Raw genomic sequence first — 25,010 nt, 5'->3', positions numbered from 1 at the left:
ATTTTAAGGGTTTTGAAACCACTTAAGGGGGTTTTCAAAACCAAGCTAAAAAACTTTTAAAATTAGCCTTGTTTCTTATTGCAAAAATATTTTAACACTTTATAAATTTTAAAAAAAATTAAATTTATTTTTGACATTTTGATCCTTAAAAATTATTTTTACTAACTTGAAAATTCTTGAATCGAATAAAATATTAATTTTACAAAATTTTCAATTTATTCCTTTGTTATATGAAAAATCATTTAATTACATTTATCAAATGGATATTCGTGAAAAAATTGTTAGCCATTGTTTAAGAAAATTTTCTATCGGTTCAATGAAGTTGTAGAAAGCAGAAGTTTTGTGAGGATTCACATTACATAAGCCAATTTAAAAGAATAACGAGCTATCATTAATGACCATCCAATCACTTCATTTCAAAAAAAAATTCAGTGATATATCACTTCAATTCAGTGATACATCGGACCATTGAATGTTGTTTTTGACTTGTTTCCCTTTAATGAAAACCGTTCTTTTCTCAAACCATTTAATACACAATGACAAAAAACTTTTCAGTTTTCAATCACCTCATTTCAAAAAAAATTCAATAATACATCACTTCAATTCAATGATATATGAGACCATTGAATGATGTTTTTGAATTTCCCTTTAATGAAAAAAATCCTTTTCTTATACCATTTAATATACAATAACACATTTCAACAAAAAAAAAACACAATAACAAAAATCTTTTCAATGAAATATCACTTCATTTAAGTGATATTTCAGTCAATTGAAGATTTTTTAACCATATTTAATATTTCATCATACCATATCATAATTCACCATTACTTTTTTAGTGTTATATATAACCATTACTTTTTCATTGTTCAAGTTCATATTCCGAAAATTTCCATGACAACTATTTTAGTAACATTTTTTTGTGAGGCGATATTTGACTTTTTGACTTAATGACGAAAATTTTAAACAAGGTTGGAGCTACTAAAGATTTAACTCTTTCTTTACTACAGTTCACGCTTCCAACCTCTCTGGTTCCACAACATTTATCAATGGGTTATTTGAACAATGATGCTACACTTCAAACAATGATTGCCACATACATTACCAATTCAATTAGTACCATTGACTTATTTGTGGAGTATCTCAAGTAAGCCGCAACTCTTTTCACATCAAAAACTAAATCTCCTAAAGTATATGAAAATATAGAAGCTAAACTTCAAGAACTTGAACTATTTATATATGTAAGGAAACAAGAGAAAGAATGGAGAATCGAAGAACTTAACATTTGACGAGTCAATTGACTATGAAGACTAAGATGTCTGGGTAACTTAATGCTTCTATTGTAATGTAATGTAATGTAATGCATGAGTTAATGTTTTTAATATGTGTGTAACTTAATATTTTGTATTTAAAAAATTATAAATATTATCGTTGGAACTCGTCAGCTCAATATGACGAGTTTCATGATTTTTCCCCAATATATTTTCAAAATAAATACACTCTAAATTAAAAAAATTATAATGAAATTCGTCACGCTAACATGACGAGTTCCTTAAGAAATATTAAATCCAACCGTTGGGTCCAATAAAATATATTTTTCTTGTGGAACTCATAATAACAGCGTGACGAGTTCCACGTGCACTGTAGTATTTTTCGTGGATCCTTAAATAATTTCTTCCAAGCGATATATGACTAGTATTTTAGCCCATTTTCCCTAGTGGGCCCAAAAAACCCATCTTTGAAGAAAAAATATCCAATAAACCAACCATCATATTCACATATGGGTCCACCATATAACAGTTGGGGTTGATTTTAGTTTCAGTTTCAACAATTTCTTCTTTTACTATTGATAAAAGTATTTGTTATATATATATATATACACACACAAAAGATTTGAATATTAAATGACTAAATTCAGATATTAAATTATACACTAATCCTAATCTTCAATACAATTATGCTATAAAAAAATAAAACATACAATATATAAACAGTATCCTATAGAGATTTTGAATTTAAAAAAATTACGAATTTTATGTGAAGCAGTTCATTATAATACCCAACCTCCCCCTTACCCCATTGCATATGAGAATAGGATTTTGTTGTTGTTGTTGTTTGATGTTCAAATAATGCCAAACTGTATAAAACGGAGTTCGGAGAAAATAACATTTCTATTTTTTTTTTAAATGGATGGAGTGTTTTTGAATAAAATAAACAATAAATGAATTAAAATTTTATCTAAATCTCTCGATAAATCAAGTCAATGAGAAATATGATTGTAAACTATTTAAAATATAAGAATTATAAGTTGACAATCATAAATAATTAATGAAAATGTTTAAAATTTATGGAAAATGGATTTGTTAACTTGTTAGTTCTCGGGCTAAACAGAGAGCATACATCTAGCTGTTACGAGAGGAGATTGGGGATGAGGATGGCTTTATAGAAACTTGATTAGCTCTTATAAGTAGTATTAGTGTTGCATTTAAATATTTAGTTGAAATCAGTCTTACATTGAAGTCAAAATCTGGATCCAAGCTTGTTTGTTTGTTTGTATGAATGAAGACAACAATTCAAATTGTTTTCAAACAAAATATGTAATATATTTGAGAACAGCTTTTCATGTAATCCATTAATTCATATTCCAGTGTCTCTGTCTGTGCTTTTCTGATGCAATGCGAGTTGTGTTCAATAAACTAATAATATTTTGAATATCACTGTTCAATGAAATTCAAACTTTTTCTTTTATCTGCCAAATATCACTCACTCTTCTTCCACATCAAACCACAGTTGTTTCTCCTCCCTTCTTCTTCTGCAACTTCTCGTTGCATGGAACCCAAGCTTTCGATTATGATCGAATGAAGCGCTAGAAGGAGTGGCATTAGAAAAAACAATGTTACTTTCACTTCAGAAAATTGTTTCTTTTCTGTTTCTCTTCACTTCACTGGTTTCGTCTCTCAATTCCGATGGTCTCTCTCTTCTTGCTCTCAAGGCAGCCGTGGAATCCGACCCAACTCGGCCCCTGCACACTTGGTCCGACTCCGACTCAACCCCATGCCACTGGCCGGGAATCGCTTGCACCCACGGACGAGTCACCTCAATCTTCCTTCCTGGAAAAGGGTTAACCGGTTACATCCCATCGGAACTCGGTCTCCTCGACTCGCTAACTCGCCTTGGTCTCTCTCAAAACAACTTCTCCAAATCAATTCCCTATCATCTCTTCAACGCTACGAACCTTATCTACATTGACCTGTCTCATAACTCATTCTCCGGCTCAGTTCCTCCGCAAATACAATCCCTTAAAAACTTAACCCACCTCGACCTTTCCTCTAACTCACTCAACGGCTCACTCCCCGAGTCACTTGTTGGGCTAAACAGCTTGAGAGGGACCCTCAATTTGTCTTACAACCAGTTTTCAGGTGAAGTTCCGGCTTCTTATGGAGAATTCCCGGTTATGATAAGCTTGGATCTGAGGCACAATAATTTATCCGGGAAAGTGCCTCAAGTTGGTTCTCTGGTGAACCAAGGGCCCACTGCATTCACAGGAAACCCCAATCTCTGTGGGTTTCCGTTGGAGAATCTTTGCCCTGAAGCCCAAACCCCCCGAGCCATTTTAAACCCCGAGGAAAACCCAGAAAATCCCAAGGGTTTAACTCCCATTTTTAATGATGGGAATGGAGAAAAAAACGAGAAAACTGGGTCGGTGGCTGTTCCTTTGATCTCAGGCGTCTCTCTGGTGCTCGGTGCGGTTTCGATCCTTCTGTGGGTGTTCCGGAGAAAATGGAAATCCGGAGAGGTCGAAATGGGGAAGAAGGAAAAGAGGGAGGAGGCTGATGGGGAGGTGCAGAATGATAAATTCGTGGTGGTGGATGAAGGGTTTACTTTGGAATTGGAGGATCTGTTGAGGGCATCGGCATATGTGGTGGGGAAGAGTAGGAGTGGGATAGTGTATAAAGTGGTGGCCGGGAGGGGATCCGGCACGGTGGGGGCTACTGTTGTTGCCGTTAGGAGGTTGAGCGAAGGTGATGCCCCATTGAAGTATAAGGAGTTTGAGGCTGAAGTTGAGACTATTGGGAGGGTTTATCATCCCAATGTTGTGAGGTTGAGAGCTTACTATTATGCCAATGATGAGAAGTTGCTGGTCACCGATTTCATCCGTAATGGAAGCTTGTATTCTGCATTGCATGGTAACTTTCCTCTCCTCCCCTCGCTTAGGTTTTCATTTTATCATCCTTTTAAATTGTCATGCAATTCTTGAAGTAGTTGCAGTTTTTCAATGCCTTTGACATATTTGAAGGAGACCTCAGTCAGTGTGATGAAGGTGGTATTGGATAAATGATAAGTAGATATCCTTGGAACTTACTTTGAGAACCTATTAAGCAATCTAAATGGTAAATGAGAGTGTTGTTCTCCTTATCTTGTGTTCGAGAAATTGTGTCTGCGTGGTGCATGTACATCCATTAACAATTGGTTAAGAAAATTTTGAACATATTATCTTATCATGGAAGGTGTATCAAAGCATCTATATTCTTGATGTACATAACTGTGTTTTCTAGGTTTCTAGGTTTTCCTGTGTGAGGCGTGTGAGCTGAAAACTGCAAAGTGGCTAATTTTAGCAATTGGTGACTGTCAATGTTGTTTCATTTCCTAACCTACACGTGCACAAGGAATATGATATAAGCCTTTTGTTACCACTTTCAAATGACTTGCTGGATCATTTTACAGTGTTTGTTGGTCCTCATTGGCCATGTGTTAACTCAGCCTTCTGTTAATAGAACAGAGATGTCTTGCTTTTCTTTTATTGGAATCATTTTACTTTTTCAAGTTCAAAACATTTATGATTATAGTGTTGTGGTCGTGCTGGTATTATATGCTCGTACAAATTGAAGAACCAAAAGTTATTGAATGGACCCCATCAAGGTGGCTGTCAAGCTCATGTATTTTTATGCATTAGGTTTTTATTGTTGACTTTTAAAAAAATGTGGGTCACTAACAGAATAGTTGCCTCGTTATTATCTGAAACGCATTTATATGTCTACTGCATTTGTATGTTTCAGGTTGTCCTTAGAAATTCCCATTAAATATCATTCTTCACTAGATTGTTTATATTTTATAATAACTCTGAAGTTGGTTTTTTGTATGAGTTAAAATTATAAGATGAACACTTCTGGGATCCTATGTCGTTTTGGCGCTTGACTAATCGAGCCGTGTTTCCAAATGAAGCCTTGTGCATTTCGATTTTGTTTCATCGTTAAATCTCTGATAACCATTTTAATGCAATGCAGGAGGACCTACCGAAAATTTTCCACCACTTCCCTGGGCTGCAAGGTTGAGAATTATTCAGGGAACTGCAAAGGGTTTAATGTACATTCATGATTACAGCCCTCGAAAGTACGTTCATGGCAATTTGAAATCAACAAAAATCCTTCTCGACAATGAGCTTCAGCCTTACATCTCTGGTTTCGGACTCACTCGCCTTGTCTCTGGGACTTCCAAATATGCAAGTTCTATAACCAAAAAGCTGAACTCAACCCAAAGAATTGCAGCCTCTGCGGTGAGTTCAAGAATTTCAACTCCTAATTCCTACCTGGCACCTGAGGCTCGAGTATACGGCAGCAAATTCACTCAGAAATGCGATGTGTACTCGTTTGGAATTGTGCTTTTGGAGATTTTAACTGGTCGACTGCCTGATGCTGGACCTGAAAACGATGAGAAGGGATTGGAAGGTCTTGTGAGGAATGCATTCCGAGAGGAGCGCCCACTGTCTGAAATCATTGACCCTACACTGCTAACCGAAGTTTATGCGAAGAAGCAAGTGGTTGCAGCATTTCACATTGCACTCAATTGCACCGAACTTGATCCGGAGTTGCGCCCTAGGATGAAAACTGTGTCGGAGAGTCTCGACCGGATCAAATCGCATTGAAAATTCGTGGAGGATTGACTCTCCAGAAGCAGTATTTGTAAAGTTCCATCTTTGTTGCTAACACTTGGCTCCTGCTGAAGCTGTTTAGCTGTATTCAATCTCTCTGGATGCACGATCACTTGTAGGACTTGTTCGATTACTGTTGTAATCAAATCCCGTAGTCTTTATTTGTTTTGATAAGTCCATAATTGAATGTCGATCAATGAAGACCCATGCATATGCTTAAGGACACGATTATAAACAATTCAAATAGCTAGGAAAACATCAATGAAGTCAAAATGTTGCATCATTTTTGGATCAAGACAAATCTATTATTAATAGTAAGATACAAGATTACTAAATACATATAGAATATAGTGTTAGTTTGCATTCACATATATAATATATTTAAGATTGTCAACAATCTCTAAAACTCTTCACTGACCACCACAGACCCATCAGCATGAACCATGGTCGTGCTTGGAGGATGCACACAGCCAGTCAAAAGTTTCTCTAGACGATAGATGCGCACCGCAAGGAGAACCTGCTGTTTCCACGATAGATAATCGGATTTGTCGAGAGTAACGGTTATTCTCTTGTTCGTAAAAACGCCATTACCAGGAGCTTCACCAGTGGCAGCCGAAACGGTAACGGCACAACCACAGAAATAAAGAAAACACGAAGAAGAAAAAAAGAAACCCAGATCCCTAACTAACCGACACCGATAACATGATAGTTTTCCAAGAATTTCTCAACTTGTATATTTTTTTTAAATGGAAGAAAAATATTACCATGTACCTCATTAAAAAAATCTCCAAACCTAGCAGTAGGAAATGAGTACACATGGTAATAATAACAACCATAAACCAAAACATAATACAATTGTAATTTGACCGACTCAACCACCCAATACCTCATGCTAACAACCTACACATGTTGCCAATTTACTAACAACTTGCATTCACTCTAAATCGCCCACACCCTCTTCTTTCGATTGTGGCTCAATACCAATTAGGGGCGTTTGGATTAAGAAAAAAAAATAAAGGGGGGACAATTTTTTTCGTTTAGGTTAAGAGCATTCCCTCCAAAAAAGTAATAAAGTATTATCAACAATAGTATTTTTTGCAATAGAAATAGTGAGAAGAAATCAGGTAAATCTTAATCTTCGACACTGGCAAACAAAGCATATTCTCAAGTATCTACTAAAGATTATACGCTTATATATTTTGGACAGAACCTAATACCCCTCGGATATATAGATTCTCTTATTCATGTGGCCATTCGATGCTTCCGCAAGGTTAAGGGATTGGTTTTAACTCTTGTGAAGTATTCTTTGAAAATATCTTTTAATTTTGCAAGATTAGAACAAGAATCCAGAAAAATAATTCCTCAATTTTTAACACTCATGTTTGCACTCAATTGGCTTTTGTCGTCTAATGATCTCATTACTTTTTTTTAAATATTCTTTGGTGTTTAAAAACTAGTATTTATTTCACAATTTTATTTTAGTAATTTACGACGACAAAAACACTAGGAGGGAGCTTTAGAAAAAAGAATGGCTGAAATAGGGGAGAAAAAAATATTTTTTTTGAAATGGAGTGAAAGCTATAGTGAACATCAAAACACGATTAAATTACATGACATTTTTCGAAAGATAGTCGGAGCATTTGACGTCTTCAAGCTTTTCATCCTCAACTATAACAGTAGCTTCCATTGAAGTGCAGTGATGAAAAGCTTGAAGACGTCGGATGCTCTAGCCATCTTCCGGAAAGACGTCATGTGTTCTGATTTCCGATCGTCTTTTAGGGAGATTGTCATACCCTAGTTTTACCTGAAACAATTCAAATTGGGTTAAAAGGTTATCGAGGATCAAGTTGAGGGTTTGTGTATTAATGTCGATTCAAGTGGCGTTGATATAGATTCAAGTTTGCACCAAGGGTGAGGGTGTGTCTTTACTAAATGGGGCTTAACTGAGTTTGTAACCATATATGTCCACTCTGGGGTTGGGTAATCATAATTTAAAGCCCAAATTATATTCATCAAATAGTCCATTAAATCCAAGTACCCATTTCATTACATGTCCAAAATCCATACTAATATTAACCCAAAATAAAATACTCAAATCTAAAATAAATAAATCATTTAAACAAAAAAAACCAAAATATGTCCATGTCCATTTATACATAGTCATACCCATTTACAACTAACCCAAACATTACAAATAAATCTATCCATCTAGCCCAGTAATATAGAAACTCATTTGTTAAGCTAGGGTTGTGTGATTAACTATTCAGCCGTATTAATCATAGTCGTTGGATCAAATTGATCCCAACGGTCCAGATCTTTCAAAGATAAGGCTAAAAAATCTTAGAGAAGTGTTAAGCTGTCGTTGCCTCCATCTTCTAGTTTCCCACGTGACCCAGACGTGGTCCCCTAGCCACGATGGATTCCTTCAAACTCCATAAGTGGTCCCAAGCCCACCAGCTGCCAATCAACACCCTAATGAGCTCAACAACACCTTCAGCAAGCAACCAACTCGACCCAATAGTGGTCCCTAACGTCCTCAGCATGCAAAACAAAAAATACAAGGGAAATATAAAAAATTGTTTTTTATTTATTTTTCTAAATGTACCCTGGGTTATAAAACCCAAAAACGAAATGTACAAAGGGATCATCTCCCATTTTCTCTCGAAAAATAGTGTAAAGAGGCTCTCCACTTTTCCTTCGAACCAAGCAAGCAATAAAAAAACCTTTCTACAGGTATTGAACCCTTTTTAGTAGCTATTTTTTTTTGAATCCAAATAATATGAAGAAAGGGGAAATCGATCATTATCTCAGTGGTTTGTTTGTCTTATCGGAGTTGAGGTCATCGGAGTTAGATCATCGAGGCTAGGAATAGTGGGGGTTGAGAGTCTTCGGTTGTTTTTAGGGTAGGGGTTGTCTTAGTTTTTTTTGTTTAAGGTTTGGAGTAGAAAAAGATACACAATTTAGTGGGTTTAGGCTTTAGGCTTTCCCGACCATCGCTAGTGGTTGTTGGAGGAGAATGAGAGCGTCGATTTACGGCTGTGAGCGTTAGGAAGGCTTGAGTGTGTCTCAGTTAGAGGAGAATGAGAGTGTTTCTTTTTCATTCGGTAGGGTTTGAGGCTTTCTCAGTGTAGCACCTTAAATTCTGTGTTAGTAGTTTCGGGTTTATCTGAGAGACATGTGGACCTTGTGAGGTTCGTAATTGAATTCATTGGGCCAAGTCTGGGCTTAATTGGATTGAAATTGAGTCTAAGAAATTATAAAAAAAATTGGATTTTTAAATACAAGGTAAAATATGAGGGACTAAAAATGTAGTTATACAATTGTTGAAATTGAGGAAATTGATGATGATATTAGAGGATTTGGAATAGGTTTGGGCGTGACTTTTGGGAGACAAAAGCTAAAGGCTTTGTCTTTTCTTCTCATCTTTTGCTTTCTCCATTTTCTTCTTCCATCTTCTTCCTCAAGCTTTATGGATAAAAAATGATGGTGGTAAGAAATTCTTCTATGTTTCATATAGTTTTAAATCAGTCTTTAAGCCTTCTAGAAACATTGTTTAAGGATCTAGAGCATTGTTTTTCTTGTTAGCTAGAGAAAGTGGGTATAGAGTACTCAAAGACAAATGAAGAAGAAAAAACAAGTGTAGATGAAAACAAAAGCTTCATTTAAAATTCCTAAGCTAAGCTATTGTATTTCTAATCCTTTGTTCTATTATGAACTTCCTAAATATGATGCTTTGTTGGGGATTTGGGTTTTGAGCATAGTTGGGGTTTTTTGCTTGATTAATGCTTATATGATGTTTTTGTTGTAAAGGTAGTGTTTTTATAGTGCTAAATGACCATAAATAATTCCCATCAGCTTTAGAAATTGATTTGGGACCAAATAAGAGTGATTGAGATGATTCTTGAGTGTTTTTCGAGCTTGTTTATGGGTTTTATAGGTTAGGGTATCGATATTGGATGAATAGTATTAATATTAGATGAAGTGGGTCGTTTTTTGGGCTTTTTATAAAGGGAGTACCGATACTCTAGGGAGGAGTATTGATACTGTAGCCTTGGTATCGATACTGAGGGTAACAGTATCGATTGTTGAAAACATTTTGATATTTCGATATAACAAATAAAGTGTTAATGATTTTTAAGATTTTATATTCAATTTCAAATACAATATTCGATTCAATTAATCGAATATCACAAATATTACTCCAAGTTTTCAAATGTCAATTTTACTCATTACTTAAATGAAAAATTGTGTTTCAATCTTAAAATATTTTTGAAATAATTTTTACAAAGTATTTTGAACTAAAATCGAGTCAAAAAATGAGTTTAAAATAGGGAGGTACCGATACCCTCTTCAAAGGTACTGATACCCCTTATGTTGATTTTGGCTCCGAGAAAGACAGAATGCCATATAGGTACCGATACCCTTGGTTTTATAACGTTCGAAATATTTGAATTTTACATAGGATGTATTCGATACCCTTTTAAGGTGTACCGATATCCCTACACTCCTAACAACTTTTTTAAGTGGAATTCACACCACAACGGCTCTATTGACTTCACCAATGATCCCCCAACGTTCAGAATTGATCCAAGGTGTATTTAAACAAGTTCTGAAGTCATTGATGAATAACAAGAAACAAAAGAAGCTAGAGAAACAAAAGAGAAAGTCTTAAACTTATTGTTTGAGCAATTCAAACCTATTTCCATTCAGTATTCATTTTTCTTTCAAGAACACCCTTTGTGCTCAATTGTATTTATTCTTGAGTGTTCTTTCTTTGTTCTAGAATTGTGCAAACATCTTGCCTTGTGAGGTTTTTCTGTAAGTTTGCGAAATTTGTAAGTTTTCTCTTTGAGAAAGAGTGTTCTCATGAATTTGGGGTATAATTCTTGAGGGAGTTGTAAGGTTACTCTTGTTCCTCAAAAGAAAGACAAATTAGTGAATTTGTGGAAACTCCTTAGTGTGGATAGCTAAGGTAGTGGATGTAGACTTTGGTTGAGAAAGTCGAATCACTCTAAATTGCTGTGCAAATCTTTTCAATTTTTTGTCAAAGTTTCCACCAATTTTTAATTGTCAATTTACCCCCTTTTGGCTATTTTTTGATCGATTAACTCAACAATTGGTATTATAGCTACACTCATTTGAAGGTTTTACCACCTCTTGAGTAGATTTGGGAAGAGTTTAATCGATATTCAAGTCATCAATGCCCTCCACATCAAACTTCGACTTCATTCTTGATTCTTAACCCGTCAACAAGCCTCCTTTCTTCAATGGTGCTAATTATGCCTATTGGAAGAATATGATGAAGTTCTTCATTCAAGCAAGTGACATGGGAGCATGGAAAATCATGATGAACAGATACTCCGAACCATTCACAAATCCAAATATGTGGAGTGAAGAGGAGATGAGATTATTCCAGCTTGACTCAAAGGCAATCTATATTTTATTTTGCGCTCTTAGACCAGATGAATACGGGAGAATTTCATCTTGTACAACCGCTAAAGAGATGGGATAAACTTCAAGTCACACATGAAGGAACAAACGAGGTAAATGAATCGAAAATTAGTCTTCTTACTCATAGCTATGAAAATTTCAGGATGAAACCAGATGAAGATATCAAAGCTATGACAGATAGATTCTTAGTGATTGTAAACGGCCTCAAAGCGTTTGGAGAAATAATCCCCAACGAGAAACTTGTGAGGAAGATAATTTATTCTCTTCCAAAAGCTTGGCAATCGAAGAAGACTACGATAATCGAAGCTAAAGACCTAAAGTCTTTAACTCTCGATAAGCTCATTGGTTCTCTCCTCACTCATGAAATGATGATTCAAGATGAGGTAGACCTTGAGAAGAAGGACGATACAAAGAAGGAGACAGAGAGAAAGAAGAATGTTGGTGTCGCTCTCAAATCCATAAAAGATAAGAGTGATTCTTCTGATGATGACGATGATAAAGAAATGACATTATTTGCCAAATGGTTCTAAAAATTAATGAAGCCCAACTGAGGAAGAAAATTCAAACGAAATGAAGGCTTCAAAAATGAACCAAATGAGAAGGACTCAATCATTTGCTATGAGTGCAAAAAGCCTGGGCATATGAAATATGATTGCCCAAATTTAAAGAAGAAGGGTATTTCGAAGAAGAAACAAAAAGCACACGTGGCTACTTGGAGTGATGATGAATCATCAAATGAAGAGGAATAAGAAGTAGTAAACCTGTGCTTGATGTCCACTGGGGAAGATTCTCAGGTAACCTCTAACTCATTTGATTTAGAAGATTATTCTTTTGATGAGTTATTATAGGAATATAATGGATTAGCTTCGGATTATGATAAATTGTTTTCAAAATACAAGAAAGATGTTTCAAAACTGAAAACCAAAAAAGATCTCATATCCAAGACCAACATTGATCTTGAAAGTAAGATTAAAGATTTGCAAATCAAACTAGATGAGTTTGAAAAGAAAAATACTAATTTGCATAACTTACTTTCAAGAGTAAATGACGATCATCAAAAGAAAATTGATGATCTTAAAGCTTCTTTCGATAAAGTTGGAATAAAACGTTTTGAAAAAGGAAAAAGTTCAAAATCCAACTATATTATAAAGAATTTTAAATCTTACAATCATAGAGGTCCCCAAAGAGCCTTTAATGGTAAAATCGTTAGAAGTATATGGGTTCCTAAATGACTCAATACTACTAAAGATAAAGATATCCTAAATAAATAGATACCCAAGGGGACTAGGATTTTAGGAACTAATGAATATGAACCCAAAAGAATTTGGGTACCAAAAATAAAAAATTAATCTATGTTTGTAGGAAAATGAGCATTGCTACAAGACACAAAATACAAGCTCAAACTCATGTTTCCTTGATAGTGGATGCTCAAGACACATGACCGGAGACAAGAGTCTGTTTATAAAGCTTAACGACAAAAATGGTGGAGTGGTAACCTTTGGTGACAACTCAAAAGGTTACATTGAAAGTATAGATACTATAGGTAATACCTCTTCAATACAAATAGAAAAAGTATTATATGTGAATGAGTTAAAGCATAATCTATTAAGTATTAGTCAATTATGTGATAAAGGATACAATGTCTTATTTGAATCAAACGGTTGTAAAGTCATTGACATTGCATCTAATCGGATTATGCTTATTGGTCATAGAATAGGAAACATATACATGGTGCATTTAGAATAGAATGGTTTGATGTGAAGACAACGCCGGTTCCATCTTCTTGAACTCCATCATAGTAAAAAAATAGTTGAAATACGCTTCATTTTGAGAGTTTAAAAGATTAAGAGTCTTATATCTACAAAAAATACAACGTTAATTGTTTCTAATTTACAAATTAAAATATAAACTAATACTAAAAAAATTTAAAATATTCACAATAATTTAAATAACACAATTTAATATTATTACCGTATCGATAAAATACCTCAAGATATGGTCTCATCTTCCATTTTACAACCGCAAAAAAAACATAATTAATACAATATGAAATAAATATAATATAATAAAAAATAATTTTACATTCTAAAAACTATAAAAACTTCTAGTTAGCTTAATAAAAGGAATTGATAGAAGAATATCATTGGATTTATGTGTTGTTCGATATTTACATTTGGGGTGATATTTATAGGGTGAAGAATGACCGATTGTCGGTCTGTGTAAATAATTGAATGGGTAATAATTTTGGGGAATAATGAAAGGCGTAAATCATTATCCACACCTTCCAACACGTGCGCGCTTGATGATATACGTCTTCCATCCACATGTGCAATGCGTATTTGGTCAATTGCGCTTTACTATAAAAGAGTGTTAAATCAATAATAGTTGAAGAAACGATGTCTGATAGGTAAATAATATATATTTGGATTTTTTTTTTAAATCGCGCTTTACTATAAAAGAGTGTTAAATCAATAATAGTTGAAGAAACGATGTCTGATAAGTAAATAATATATATTTGGATTTTTTTTTAAATCGCCAGATAATCAATAAGATGTTAAACTTAATTCAAAATATAAGATAACACCACATCAACTTATTAATAAGAGAAAATCGTCTCAGTGACCAAAAATGCCTTATAATATACGATTTTAACCAACTTTTTCCGGATTTGCCAAAATGACCAACAAAATCGCAATGCGATCGCTAATTCGCAACGCGATCTCCATTATCGCAAATTCGTGTTGCATTTCGCGTTGCGATAGTTGGAAATCGCGTTGCGATGGTCTACAGTGTCGTTGCGATTTTCCCAATTCGCAATGCGAATAAGTAAATCGCAACGCGAATTGGAAAAATCGCAATGCGATACTTACTATCACAATGCGATAATACAAAATCGCAACGAGATACTGACTTTCGCAACGCGATTCTGACTTTCGCAACGCGATTTACATAGCGCCATTCGTATTAACGCATATTTTTTTTCAAATTCCAAACACGATTTTTTTTTAATAAATCGGAAACTGAACCGTCCACAGTAATCGCAACTCATAACTTCAAACCCAAAATCACAACACTCAGTCCCATCTCCATCTCTCACTCTCTACGGCGAAATCCGTCCCCATCTTCGAAGATTTCCGTCCCCATCGCCGGCGAAATCCCTCACAACCATTCACAGTCAAAAATCCCTCACAATCATTCAGAAATAGAAAATCAACCTCCGAGGGTTAGTTTTTTTATTTTTATTTTGAAATTTTTGCATTATTTTAGGTTTTTCATATTGAGATTGATGATAAGTTTACTGGTAATTTCAATAATAGATTAACCATTTCACTTAGATTTCTTATTAAATTCATTCGATTGCTGCCAATACTGCTAAACTGTTTAGCCTGTGAAGTTAGTATTTGTCTTTGTTTTGTCTTTTGGTTGAAGTAATGCAGAAGAAGAATAGTTTCGAGAATGAAAATCGCAACGCGAAAATAACTATCGCAACGAGAGAATCGCAACGCGAAATAAAAAACGCAACGCGAAACAAAAATCGCATTGTGATTTTCATTTCGCGTTGCGATTTTCATTTCGCGTTGCGATTTTTATTTCGCGTTGCGATTTTCATTTCGCGTTGCGATTCTCTCGTCGCGATAGTCATTTCGCGTTGCGATTCTCTCGTTGCGATAATCATTTCCGTGTTGCGATTCTCATTATCTCGTTGCGATTTTCATTTCAACCAAAAGACAAAACAGTGTTGCAAATTTTAGTTTCAAGAATAAACTACTATTTATGTTTATTGTTTTTGGTATATCTTGACAGTGTAGTTTTTGGTATATCTAACTTGGTATGTTTATTGTTTTTTTGTAGAAATTTTTTTCGGCTTCATTGACATTAAGGAATAAAGTTAGCCTAGCCACTACAATTGTTTCGAAGCTTTCACCTGCACAAAGAAAATTGTTTGAAGAAACCTGCTTCGGGCCATGGCTGAGAGTACAGCATCCGGGTGGAGATGCTAGTTTGACCCATTTGTGGCTTCAGACCATGACTAGCGATCTACCCGACAGTATACAACGTGGTGAGGAAGAGATATGGTTTCATTTTCCACCGGCGTATACTTGGTTTGGGCGGAAGGAATTCTGCTTAATCACTGGTCTACGATTTGGACATGATGATGTAGGCCGGTACACTCGTCATATCACCCGCCCATCATGGTTATCCAGGGTTTTTCCTGATGAGTCAATAGAGAAGCCGAACTTACACGTCGACGACATGAAGAAATTGTTTAATAAGAAAGATGGTTTTACTCGGATGAATAACGTCGATGTTGTCCGAGTATGCCTTCTACTACTTTTGTATGCCGGCTTTTTAGGCAGAGAGGCCAGACAACCTATTACTCAGGAGCTAATATTATTGATAGAGGACCTAAATGCATGGAATCTGTTTCCGTGGGGTTCGTATATATGGAAAGCTACCTAGACTAAGTTGTCGTCTTCCTTTGATGACCGCAAAAGTTTGCGGGGCGATGGGTCGAAATACACTTTGTCAGGCTTTGTTTGGGCCTTTAAGGTAAGAATTTCTATATAATGTTTTCAAAATTATAATTAATTATTTAACAATTACTAATGTTTGTTATTATATTGTTTGTAGATTTGGATATTCGAGGCCTTTCCCGCCATGAAGCCATATGCAATAAAAACTTCAAATGATATTCCCAGGGCTATTTCCTGGAAGAGGAAACGTCTGTTAGATTGGGAAGACTTAATACCATATGCGACAATAAATAATGTAAGTTAACACAAATACTATCATATATAAACAAGTTATTAATAGTAGACGTTTAACTTTGTTTGAGTTTTTATATTTTTAGGAGACCAACATTCCATTAATGAGACTGACACCCACGGAGGGTGAGCTTGCCACTGATTGGTGGCAAGCTAGTCAGCGTTTTCTTGATGGCACGAATGATGAGCAGCCTCCACTTCTTCCACTTCGAGAGCCATCACCTCACCCAGAGCCATCACCTGATCGACCCGACTATACACCTCTACAACGAGAGCCATCACCTATCCCGTCACATCATCGAGCCTCTTCTCCACCATCACCTCATGATAGGCGACCGGCAAAGATGCCACGACTTCTATCTCCCTATTCTCCACCTCCACGGGATGAGTCAAGGGAGTTACGTGATGAGGTCAATGCCTTGCGTGAGGAGATCGGTACTCTACTCGATAACGATGGTGCATGGCGTGTGGAGGTGTCTACTTTACGTGGTGAGGTTGCCGCTCTACGTGAGATGGTAGTATCGTTGCAGAATGAGGTTCATACTCTACGCAACAAGGTAAGTTTAAGATTTTCCATATTTAACTTGATGATAAATTTACTCGTAATTTCACTTAAATTAACCATTTCACTTAGATTGCTTAGTAAATTTATTCGGTTGCTGCCAAAACTGCTAAACTTTTTACTTTAACACTGTGAAGTTAGTATTTGTCTTTGTTTTGTCTTTTGGTTGAAAGTTTGAAATATATTTATCTTTGTTTTCACTGTTTAAATATCATGTCTGTTTATTTACTGATATTTGTATTTAATTATTTAGCGGACCGATAAGGTGGATGCTTTACGTCGGGTTTTTCTTGCACGACAGAGTTCACGCATCAGACGGCGTGCACGTGCTATTAAGTCTCCGTATACCCCAATAGTGCGAAGACACCGCAAGAAGAAGCCTGACTCGCCTGTCATCCCTCAAGAGTCCACTCCTATCGTTGAAGAGGCCCCTATCATTTATCGAGAATCCCCTCCCACCGTTCAAGAGGCCACTATCATCGTTGAAGAGGTCCCTCCCACCATTCAAGAGCCCGATTCACATGGCGTCATATGTAGGATTCTTGAGAAACCCTCTGACGTGCCGGACATGATGGATTCAAGTTGGCTCTCGTATGAATTACCGGCCAGTACCATACCGGTATCTGAAGAGGAGAGGAAACAACTACCGGACACAATTTTGGATAACACCCTTTGGGCTAAGACCGCAGTTGATTTTTATCTACATGAGCGAAGCTAGGGGTGTTTCACTGACATATGCAAGCTCAATGATGATATCTATTTTTTGCTTGATCGGTCTTGGTGGGGCGTATTATTAGGGGTCGAAGACAATGGCTATTTCGATGGAGGGGGTAAGTCTTATATTTTTCTTATATTTTAATTTGATTATTTTTTTTGTAAATTTATGTAAGTTACTAATATATGTCTTTTTTTTGTAAAACAACATATCGATGCGTGGGTGTCACGTTTTCTAATAATTAGGAAACTTAAGGAAAATAAAAGAAATACACGATATACAATTATGCCGACGTCTTTTAACGCCGTTCACTTGAAGAATCAACGAGATGAATCATTTGCGTTGGGCAATGGACAAGCTAAACTTTTTCCTGCATGGTGGGAGGTCGATAAGGTTAGTGTTTATTTTAGATTGAGTTTAAAGGTATTCATAAATAAATGCTCAAATGAATGAATTATTACTTATGATTGCAGGTGTTTATCCCTGTTTGGGAACGTAACCATTGGCTTCTCGTCGAGCTTCAGATCTCATCCCTTAAGGCAATAGTATATGACAACATGATAAATTACATATCATTGGCTGATTTAAGAGATATTATTAAGGGATGGAGCTCTTATTTGGCTAAATTCTTGGATGCGATAAATTATTGGACTCGTTCTGGAAACAAGAAGCCAAAGAAGCTCAATATTACAGTTAGCAGAGACGAGACCGCACCACAACAAACGAAAGGACCCAGAGGGGATTGTGGTCCTCTCGTATGCTTGGCGTTGGACCGTTTGATCACAGGAAGTATAAAGTATCTACCTCCCACCGATATAGATAGAGCTGCAGTAGGCTTGTGGTTTCGACATTATATGGCTAGATCGATATATACGAGACGCTGCCTACCTGCATCCGCGTTATAAAAATGTCCATAAACAATTGATATGTTTATAGGCTTGTGGTTTGAAAATGTTTGGTTAAGTACCTAGAATTCAATAATTTGCTGTTTGTAGGTTTTAGATGTGTAGAAAGTGTTGTTTGAGCAAATGTTTGGTTTATGCAGGTTAATCTCAGAAGTGAGCTGCGTGAAAATGATGTATGGCTGCAAAAGTTGATTCAATAGTAGAAGTGTTATTTTCTCTAATAATTATTGCTTATTTTTTGATTGTTTAATTGATTTGTAAAAGGTGATTTGTAAAGTTGATTTGTTTAATTGATGTTAACATAATTCTTATTTGTGCTTGTTTAATTGATTGAAATGTAATGGTTGATTTTGTTGATTTCAATCTGCATTATGTTGAAGGCAAAAAGTACTATCGCAATGCGAAATTAGCGTTGCGATTTTCATTTCGCATTGCGATTCTCTCGTTGCGATTTTCATTTCGCATTGCGATAGTAATTTTCGCGTTGCGATAGACATTAAGATGATTGCCTATTAAGTGATAACAACTGAACAAATCATAGCAATTTTCAAACTCAAGTTACTAATACATGCCTAACTGAAAATGTTAAAAGTTCACACATAAAATCTACATAATACAACGTTTGCATTTAAAAATCACCTAAGTTAACAGTCCCAAAAGGTGAAGCCAGTTGTGATTGAGATTTTAAAGATGATTGCGATTTTGATTGCCTTTTTCTTGACACCATATGAGCTTTGGATTTTGATGATGATCCATATTTTGGTAGAGGAAAAGATGATTGTGATGGAACTGGTGATCCACATGTCAACCTTGTATGACCACTTTCCTTGCACCGACTACATGTCGATCTCTTCTTCTCTTCACCCTTAGACGGTATACGATCGTGACTTTTTGGTCGGCCAGGTAGCCTTCTGTCCATGGCTGGTGGAAAAACTGTTTGTAAGTCATCTGGTATGTCCCACTCAGAAGGATGTGAAATAGGGTAGACAATCTCGGCATAAGTCTGTCGATATACTTCTGTAGTGTAGCAATCCATAGCGTATGTGCTTGAATCATCTTGGTTTAGATGAAGAGCAACTTTTATAACATGGCCACACGGATAACCAGATGTTTGCCATTTCATACAACTACACGTCCTTGCATTTAGATCGACAAGCCCATTTAAGTTATTATCCAGTACTTCAAACAAAGTGTTTGAACATGGTTCAACTCTCCATGACGTTGACTTCACAACACGTTTCGTTATCTTTTTTTCAGTCCATGGTGTAACACGATGTTCCAATGTTCCTGTAAATTTAAATAAATAATACTTAGTAAAATATATGATAAGTTACGAATTCAAAGAAATAATACATGCATGGTTTCTTTTCTTGTAGTACCACTGTTGAATAGAGGCTCGAAAAAACTCCATTAACATAGTAATGGGTAATTTCTGGAAATGACGACTTAGAGCGTTAATTGATTCTGCACTATTAGACGTCATGAAACCATATCTTGCTCCAAGTTGATGTACTCTTGACCATCTTTCAAACCCGACATCTTCTAGTGTTTGAGCACACTGAGGCAAAACACGTCTTAAACAGTTTATATGCTTATTGAAATCCACTTCCCGATAAGCCTTTACAACCTTCCAGTATGTCCATTTGTGCTTTTTTATACCAGCAGACCTTGATTTTAGATTTCTATACAAATGAACACCACAAAGTCCATGAAAAGCATCTTGGAAACACCTTCTAACAGCGTTGTCAATTGAGTTTGCCCTATCGGATATGATTGTCAGATTGCTAATAGGACCTATGCAATCCCTAAGATGCCCCATAAACCATGTCCATGAATCAGAGGTTTCAGATTTGCCAACCCCGTAAGCTATTGGCAATATCCCATTGTTAGCATCCATGGCTACTGCTAATAAGTTTACTCCAAGGTATCGATCTTTCAAATGTGCTCCGTCAACTATAATAACTGGGCGCATGCAAGTAATAAACGAACGAATCTACAAAATAATATACACAAGAAATATAATCATTTAAATGTGAAATGCATGTAACTAACAGAAATGAGTCAACAGAATTATATTGATTTACTAACCACATCACCAATGGCGATAAACATCAACTCAAAGCGTCCATCTCTATCTGTTTTGATATGAGTTACCGACCCAGGATTTTTCAGCTTTAAATTGTGACAATAAGCCGGCAGTTGGGCAAACGATGCTTCTGGCTACCCCCTCAACAATTCCAAGGCATAACATTTGGCTCTCCAAGCTTGAGAATATGATATACTAATCTTGAACCGAGCATTCATGTCAGTCATAATTTCATGTCCCCGATATACCCTGCCATTCAAAAACATTAACTCAGCCAGAAAACCACCCAACACCTTTTTGTTTGCCTGTCTATGGTGAGGAAAAACTTGGGTTCTTGAACATGTATGTTTATCAATAAAAGTCCTAACTTGAAACATTGCGCAATCTTTTATCCTCTTTGCAATCATACGCCACGTACAGTTTTTGTCAATCGTACACCTTGTTTCGAAACGATCTTTGCTTGATTTGTTAACTTTTAGTTGATAGCCATCTTCCACACATTTCGTATACAAAGCTATCTTCAAGTCTTCCTTTGTATCAAAACAATCATCTTTCTTGATACGAATAACTTTTGTGTAACAATCAACTGCTTTCTTTGCCAACTCTTCTTCCGGTAGCTGAAGTAATTCTGGCATATTCCAGTTATACTCCCGTGGCATTTTCTTTTCTTCGGGGACATTTTCTTCTTCTTTTTCTTCTTTAGGATTATATGAATTACAGAATGGATGTTCAACATGTTCATTCACAGTCGTAACTTCCTCCTCATTATCATCAACAACATCTTCCTCGGCAACGGGTGTTTCATCATCAAAATTCGGGTATTGACCAATATCAAAATCATTACACGCAGGGTCTGTTTCTTCTTCTAAAACATCATCAAAATCCGTGTATTGACCAATATCAAAGTTCGGGTATTGACCAAGATCAAATTTCGAATACTGACTAGTACTCACAATTTTTTCTCTTGGCTCATCATCGTCTAATTGGTCAAATACGAAAACCGGAATTTGGTGCTGAAAGTTGATTTGGATTTGGATTAGAGAAAGGCTGTGGGTTTTGAGACCCACTTAGTTGATTACTACCCGCTACTGACACAACAATACTACTTCTAGGTTCAACAACATACAATGTAACATCATCACTTGAAACATTAATGTAAGCAATGAATCGTTCAACATCTTCATTGTCTGTTAACAAATAAACTTTACCATTTCTCTGATAAGATAACCTAAATCCACTTAGGGGCTCTAAATTCAATTTCTTTGAAACACGTAACATTAGGGTTTCATAAGTTAACTTCTTTAATGACAGTTTTAGTTGAAGATTCATGGGTAAAGGCATATATTGTAAAACACCATGAACATTCTCCCATGACCCTCCAAAACACAAATCTATCCAAACATGATCAACATTAGATGATTTCATGGTTGTAACTAAACAAACGAGATGCGAAACTAAGACCTGTTGCCGGATGGAGAAGGATGTCGTTGGATATAAGAACGAATGTCGCCGGAGAGAGTGATAGATGGAGATGGAATGAGTTGCGATTTAGGGATTTAGGTTATGAGTTATTGCTGCTGCGTAGATATATACACAAAAAAATTTGGCTTGCGAAACTAAAACCTGTTGCGAACTTTGAAACTCGCATTGCGATTCTGTATTATCTCGTTGCGAAAGTCAGAATCGTGTTGCGAAAGGCAATCATTTGACCATCGCAATGCGAAATGCAAATCGCAACGATAGAATCGCAATGCGAAATGAAAAAGGCAACGAGGATTAACATGCATAAACTTTTAACAATTATTGAATTCTAGGTACTTAACCAAACATTTTCAAACCAAAAGGAGTATATATGTTAACAAAACTTGCATTTGACTTACCAATTAACAATGGACACTTTCATAACGCGGATCCAGGTAGGCAGCGTCTCGAATATATTGCTCTAGCCATATAATGCCGAAACCACAAGCCTACTGCAGCTCTATCTCTATCGGTGAGAGGTAAAAACTCTATGCTTCCCGTCGTCAAACGCGCCAAGCAAAGGCATACGAGAGGACCACAATCCCCTCTGGCTCCCGGCGATTGCTGTGGCGTGGTCTCGTCTCTGACAACTGTGACATTGAACTTCTTTGGCTTCTTGTGTCCAGAATGACTCCAATACTTAATCCCATCCAAGAATTTAGCCAAATGAGAGCTCCATCCCTTGAAAATATCTCTCAAATCAGACAGTGATATGTAATTGATCATGCTGTCATACACTATTATCTTCAGGGATGGGAGCTGAAGTTGGACGAGAAGCCAGTTACGACGTTCCAAAACAGGGATAAACACCTGCGATCATAAGTAATAATTCATTTATTTGCGCACTTATTTATGAACACCTTTAAAAAATTTAAAAAATAAACACTAATATTATCGACCTCCCACCATGCAGGATAAAGTTTAGCTTGTCCATTGCCCAACAAAAATGATTCATCTCGTTGATTCTTCAAGTGAACTGCATGAAAAGCCGTCGGCATTATTGTATATAGCGAATTTTTTTTATTTTTCCTAAGCTTCCTTATTATTAGTAGACGTGACACCCACGCATCGATATGCTGTTTTACAAAAAAATACATATATTAGTGAATTACATTAATTTTTAAACAAATTAATCAAAATCATATATAAGACAAATATAAGACTTACTTCCCCATCCAAATAGCCACTATCTTCAAACCCTAATAGCACACCCCACCAAGACCGATCAAGCAACAAAAACATTTCATCGTTGAGTTTACTGATGTCAGTGTAACACCCTTGGCTCCGCTCATGTAAATAAAAATCAACTGCGGTCTTAGCCCAAAGGGTATTATCCACAATTGTTTCCGGTAGTTGTCTCCTCTCCACTTCAGATACCGGAAGGGTACTAGCCGGTAACTCATACGAGAGCCAACTCTCATCCATCATGTCCGGAACCGGTGGGGGTTTCTCAATACTTCAATATATTACCCCATGTGAATCGAGCTCTGGAATGGTGGGAGGGACCTCTTCAACGATGACAGTGGCCTCTTGAACGGTGGGGGGGGGGAATCTTGAGGGAGAATAGGGGCCTCTTGAACGATTGGAGGGGACTCTTGAGGGATGACCGGTGAGTCGGGCTTCTTCTTGCGGAGTCTTCGCACCATTGAGGTGAATGGAGACGTAATAGCACGTCCACGCCGTCTGATGCGTGAACTCCATCGTGCAAGGAAAACCCGACGTAAAGCATCCACCTTATCGGGCCGCTAAAAAAAATTAATACATAAATCAGTAAATAAACATACATGATATTAAACAAAGACAAATATGTTTCAAACTAGCATTGTATTCACCCAAGTCATTATTCTATCATAGTTCACAAAATACTCAGATAACATTCCAGAAGTAAGCACTTATATAAACATTTAAAAGGACAACATATATAAACATTCCAGAAGAAGAATAGTTTACTTTCGCAACACGAAACTTAAAATCGCAACGCAAAAATGACTATCGCAACGCGGAAAATTGCTATCGCAATGCGAAATGAAAATCGCAACGACAAAATCGCAACGCGAAATGAAATCGCAACGACAAAATCGCAACGCGAAACACAAATCGCATTGCGATTTTCATTTCGCGTTGCGATTTCATTTCGCATTGTGATTTTGTCGTTGCGATTTTCATTTCGCATTGCGATAGCCATTTCCGCGTTGCGATAGTCATTTTCGTGTTGCGAAAGTAAACTATTCTTCTTCTGCAAATTGAAACTTGAATGGATTGCATTACTTCAACCAAAAGACAAAAACAAAACCAAAAACAAATACTAACAAAAACAGTTTAGCAGTATTGGCAGCAACCGAATGAATTACGAGTATGAAAAATCTTAAACTTACCTCGTTGCGTAGAGTATGAACCTCATTCTGCAATGATGCTACCATCTCACGTAGAGCGGCTACCTCACCGCGTAATATAGACACCTCAACACGCCATGCACCATCGTCTTTGCGTAAAGTACCGACCTCCTCACGCAAGGCATTGACCTCATCACGTAACTCCCCTAACTCATCCCGTTGAGGTGGAGGTGGAGAACAGGGAGATAAACGTCGTGGCATCTTTGCCGGTCGCTTATCTTGCGGTGATGGTGGAGAAGAGGCTCGATGATGTGACAGAATAGGTGATGGTTGTCGTTGTGGAGGTGTATAGCCGGGTCGATCAGATGATGGCTCTGGGTGAGGTGATAGCTCTGGGCGAGGTGATGGCTCCCGAAGTGGAGGCTGCTCATCAACCGTTCCATCAAAAAAACACTTACTAGCTTGCCACCAATCAGTGGCAAGCTCAGCTTCCGTGGGTGTCAGCCTCTGTAGAGGAGTGTTGGCCTCCTAACAATATAAAAGCTCAAACAAAGTTAAACGTGTACTAGTAATAACTTGTTTATAAACATATGGTAGTATTTATGTTAACTTACATTATTTATTGTCGTATACCGTAGTAAATCTTCCCATTGCAAGGTCCGTTTCCTCTTCCAGGAAATAGCCCTGGGAATATCATTTGAAGTTTTTATTGCATATGTCTTCATGGCGGGAAAGGCCTCAA

The 25,010-nt window shown here is 36.5% G+C and overlaps 1 protein-coding gene across 1 annotated transcript; it reads left to right on the top strand.

The window, feature by feature from the left end:
• Positions 1–2,860: 2,860 nt before the first annotated feature.
• Positions 2,861–5,989, top strand: LOC120155602 (receptor protein kinase-like protein ZAR1). The gene is made up of 2 exons (XM_039167121.1): positions 2,861–4,187; positions 5,286–5,989. The coding sequence occupies exons 1-2, from the start codon at positions 2,894–2,896 to the stop codon at positions 5,921–5,923; spliced, it is 1,932 nt and encodes a 643-aa protein (XP_039023052.1). The 5' UTR covers positions 2,861–2,893; the 3' UTR covers positions 5,924–5,989.
• The last annotated feature ends 19,021 nt before the right edge of the window (positions 5,990–25,010 follow it).

Source organism: Hibiscus syriacus, unplaced genomic scaffold, assembly GCF_006381635.1.
Source record: "Hibiscus syriacus cultivar Baekdansim isolate YM2019G1 unplaced genomic scaffold, ASM638163v2 tig00111199_pilon, whole genome shotgun sequence".
In the NCBI taxonomy this organism is placed as follows: domain Eukaryota; kingdom Viridiplantae; phylum Streptophyta; class Magnoliopsida; order Malvales; family Malvaceae; genus Hibiscus; species Hibiscus syriacus.
Note: the sequence above shows the minus strand (reverse complement) of the source record. Positions and strands in the feature narration are given on the sequence as shown.

Bases quoted from the DNA above. Each gene is read 5' to 3' on its own strand.
- LOC120155602 (XM_039167121.1), top strand. From the start codon at position 2,894: ATGTTACTTTCACTTCAGAAAATTGTTTCTTTTCTGTTTCTCTTCACT. The intron at 4,188-5,285 runs GTAACTTTCCTC...AATGCAATGCAG, and splicing joins CTTGTATTCTGCATTGCATG to GAGGACCTACCGAAAATTTT.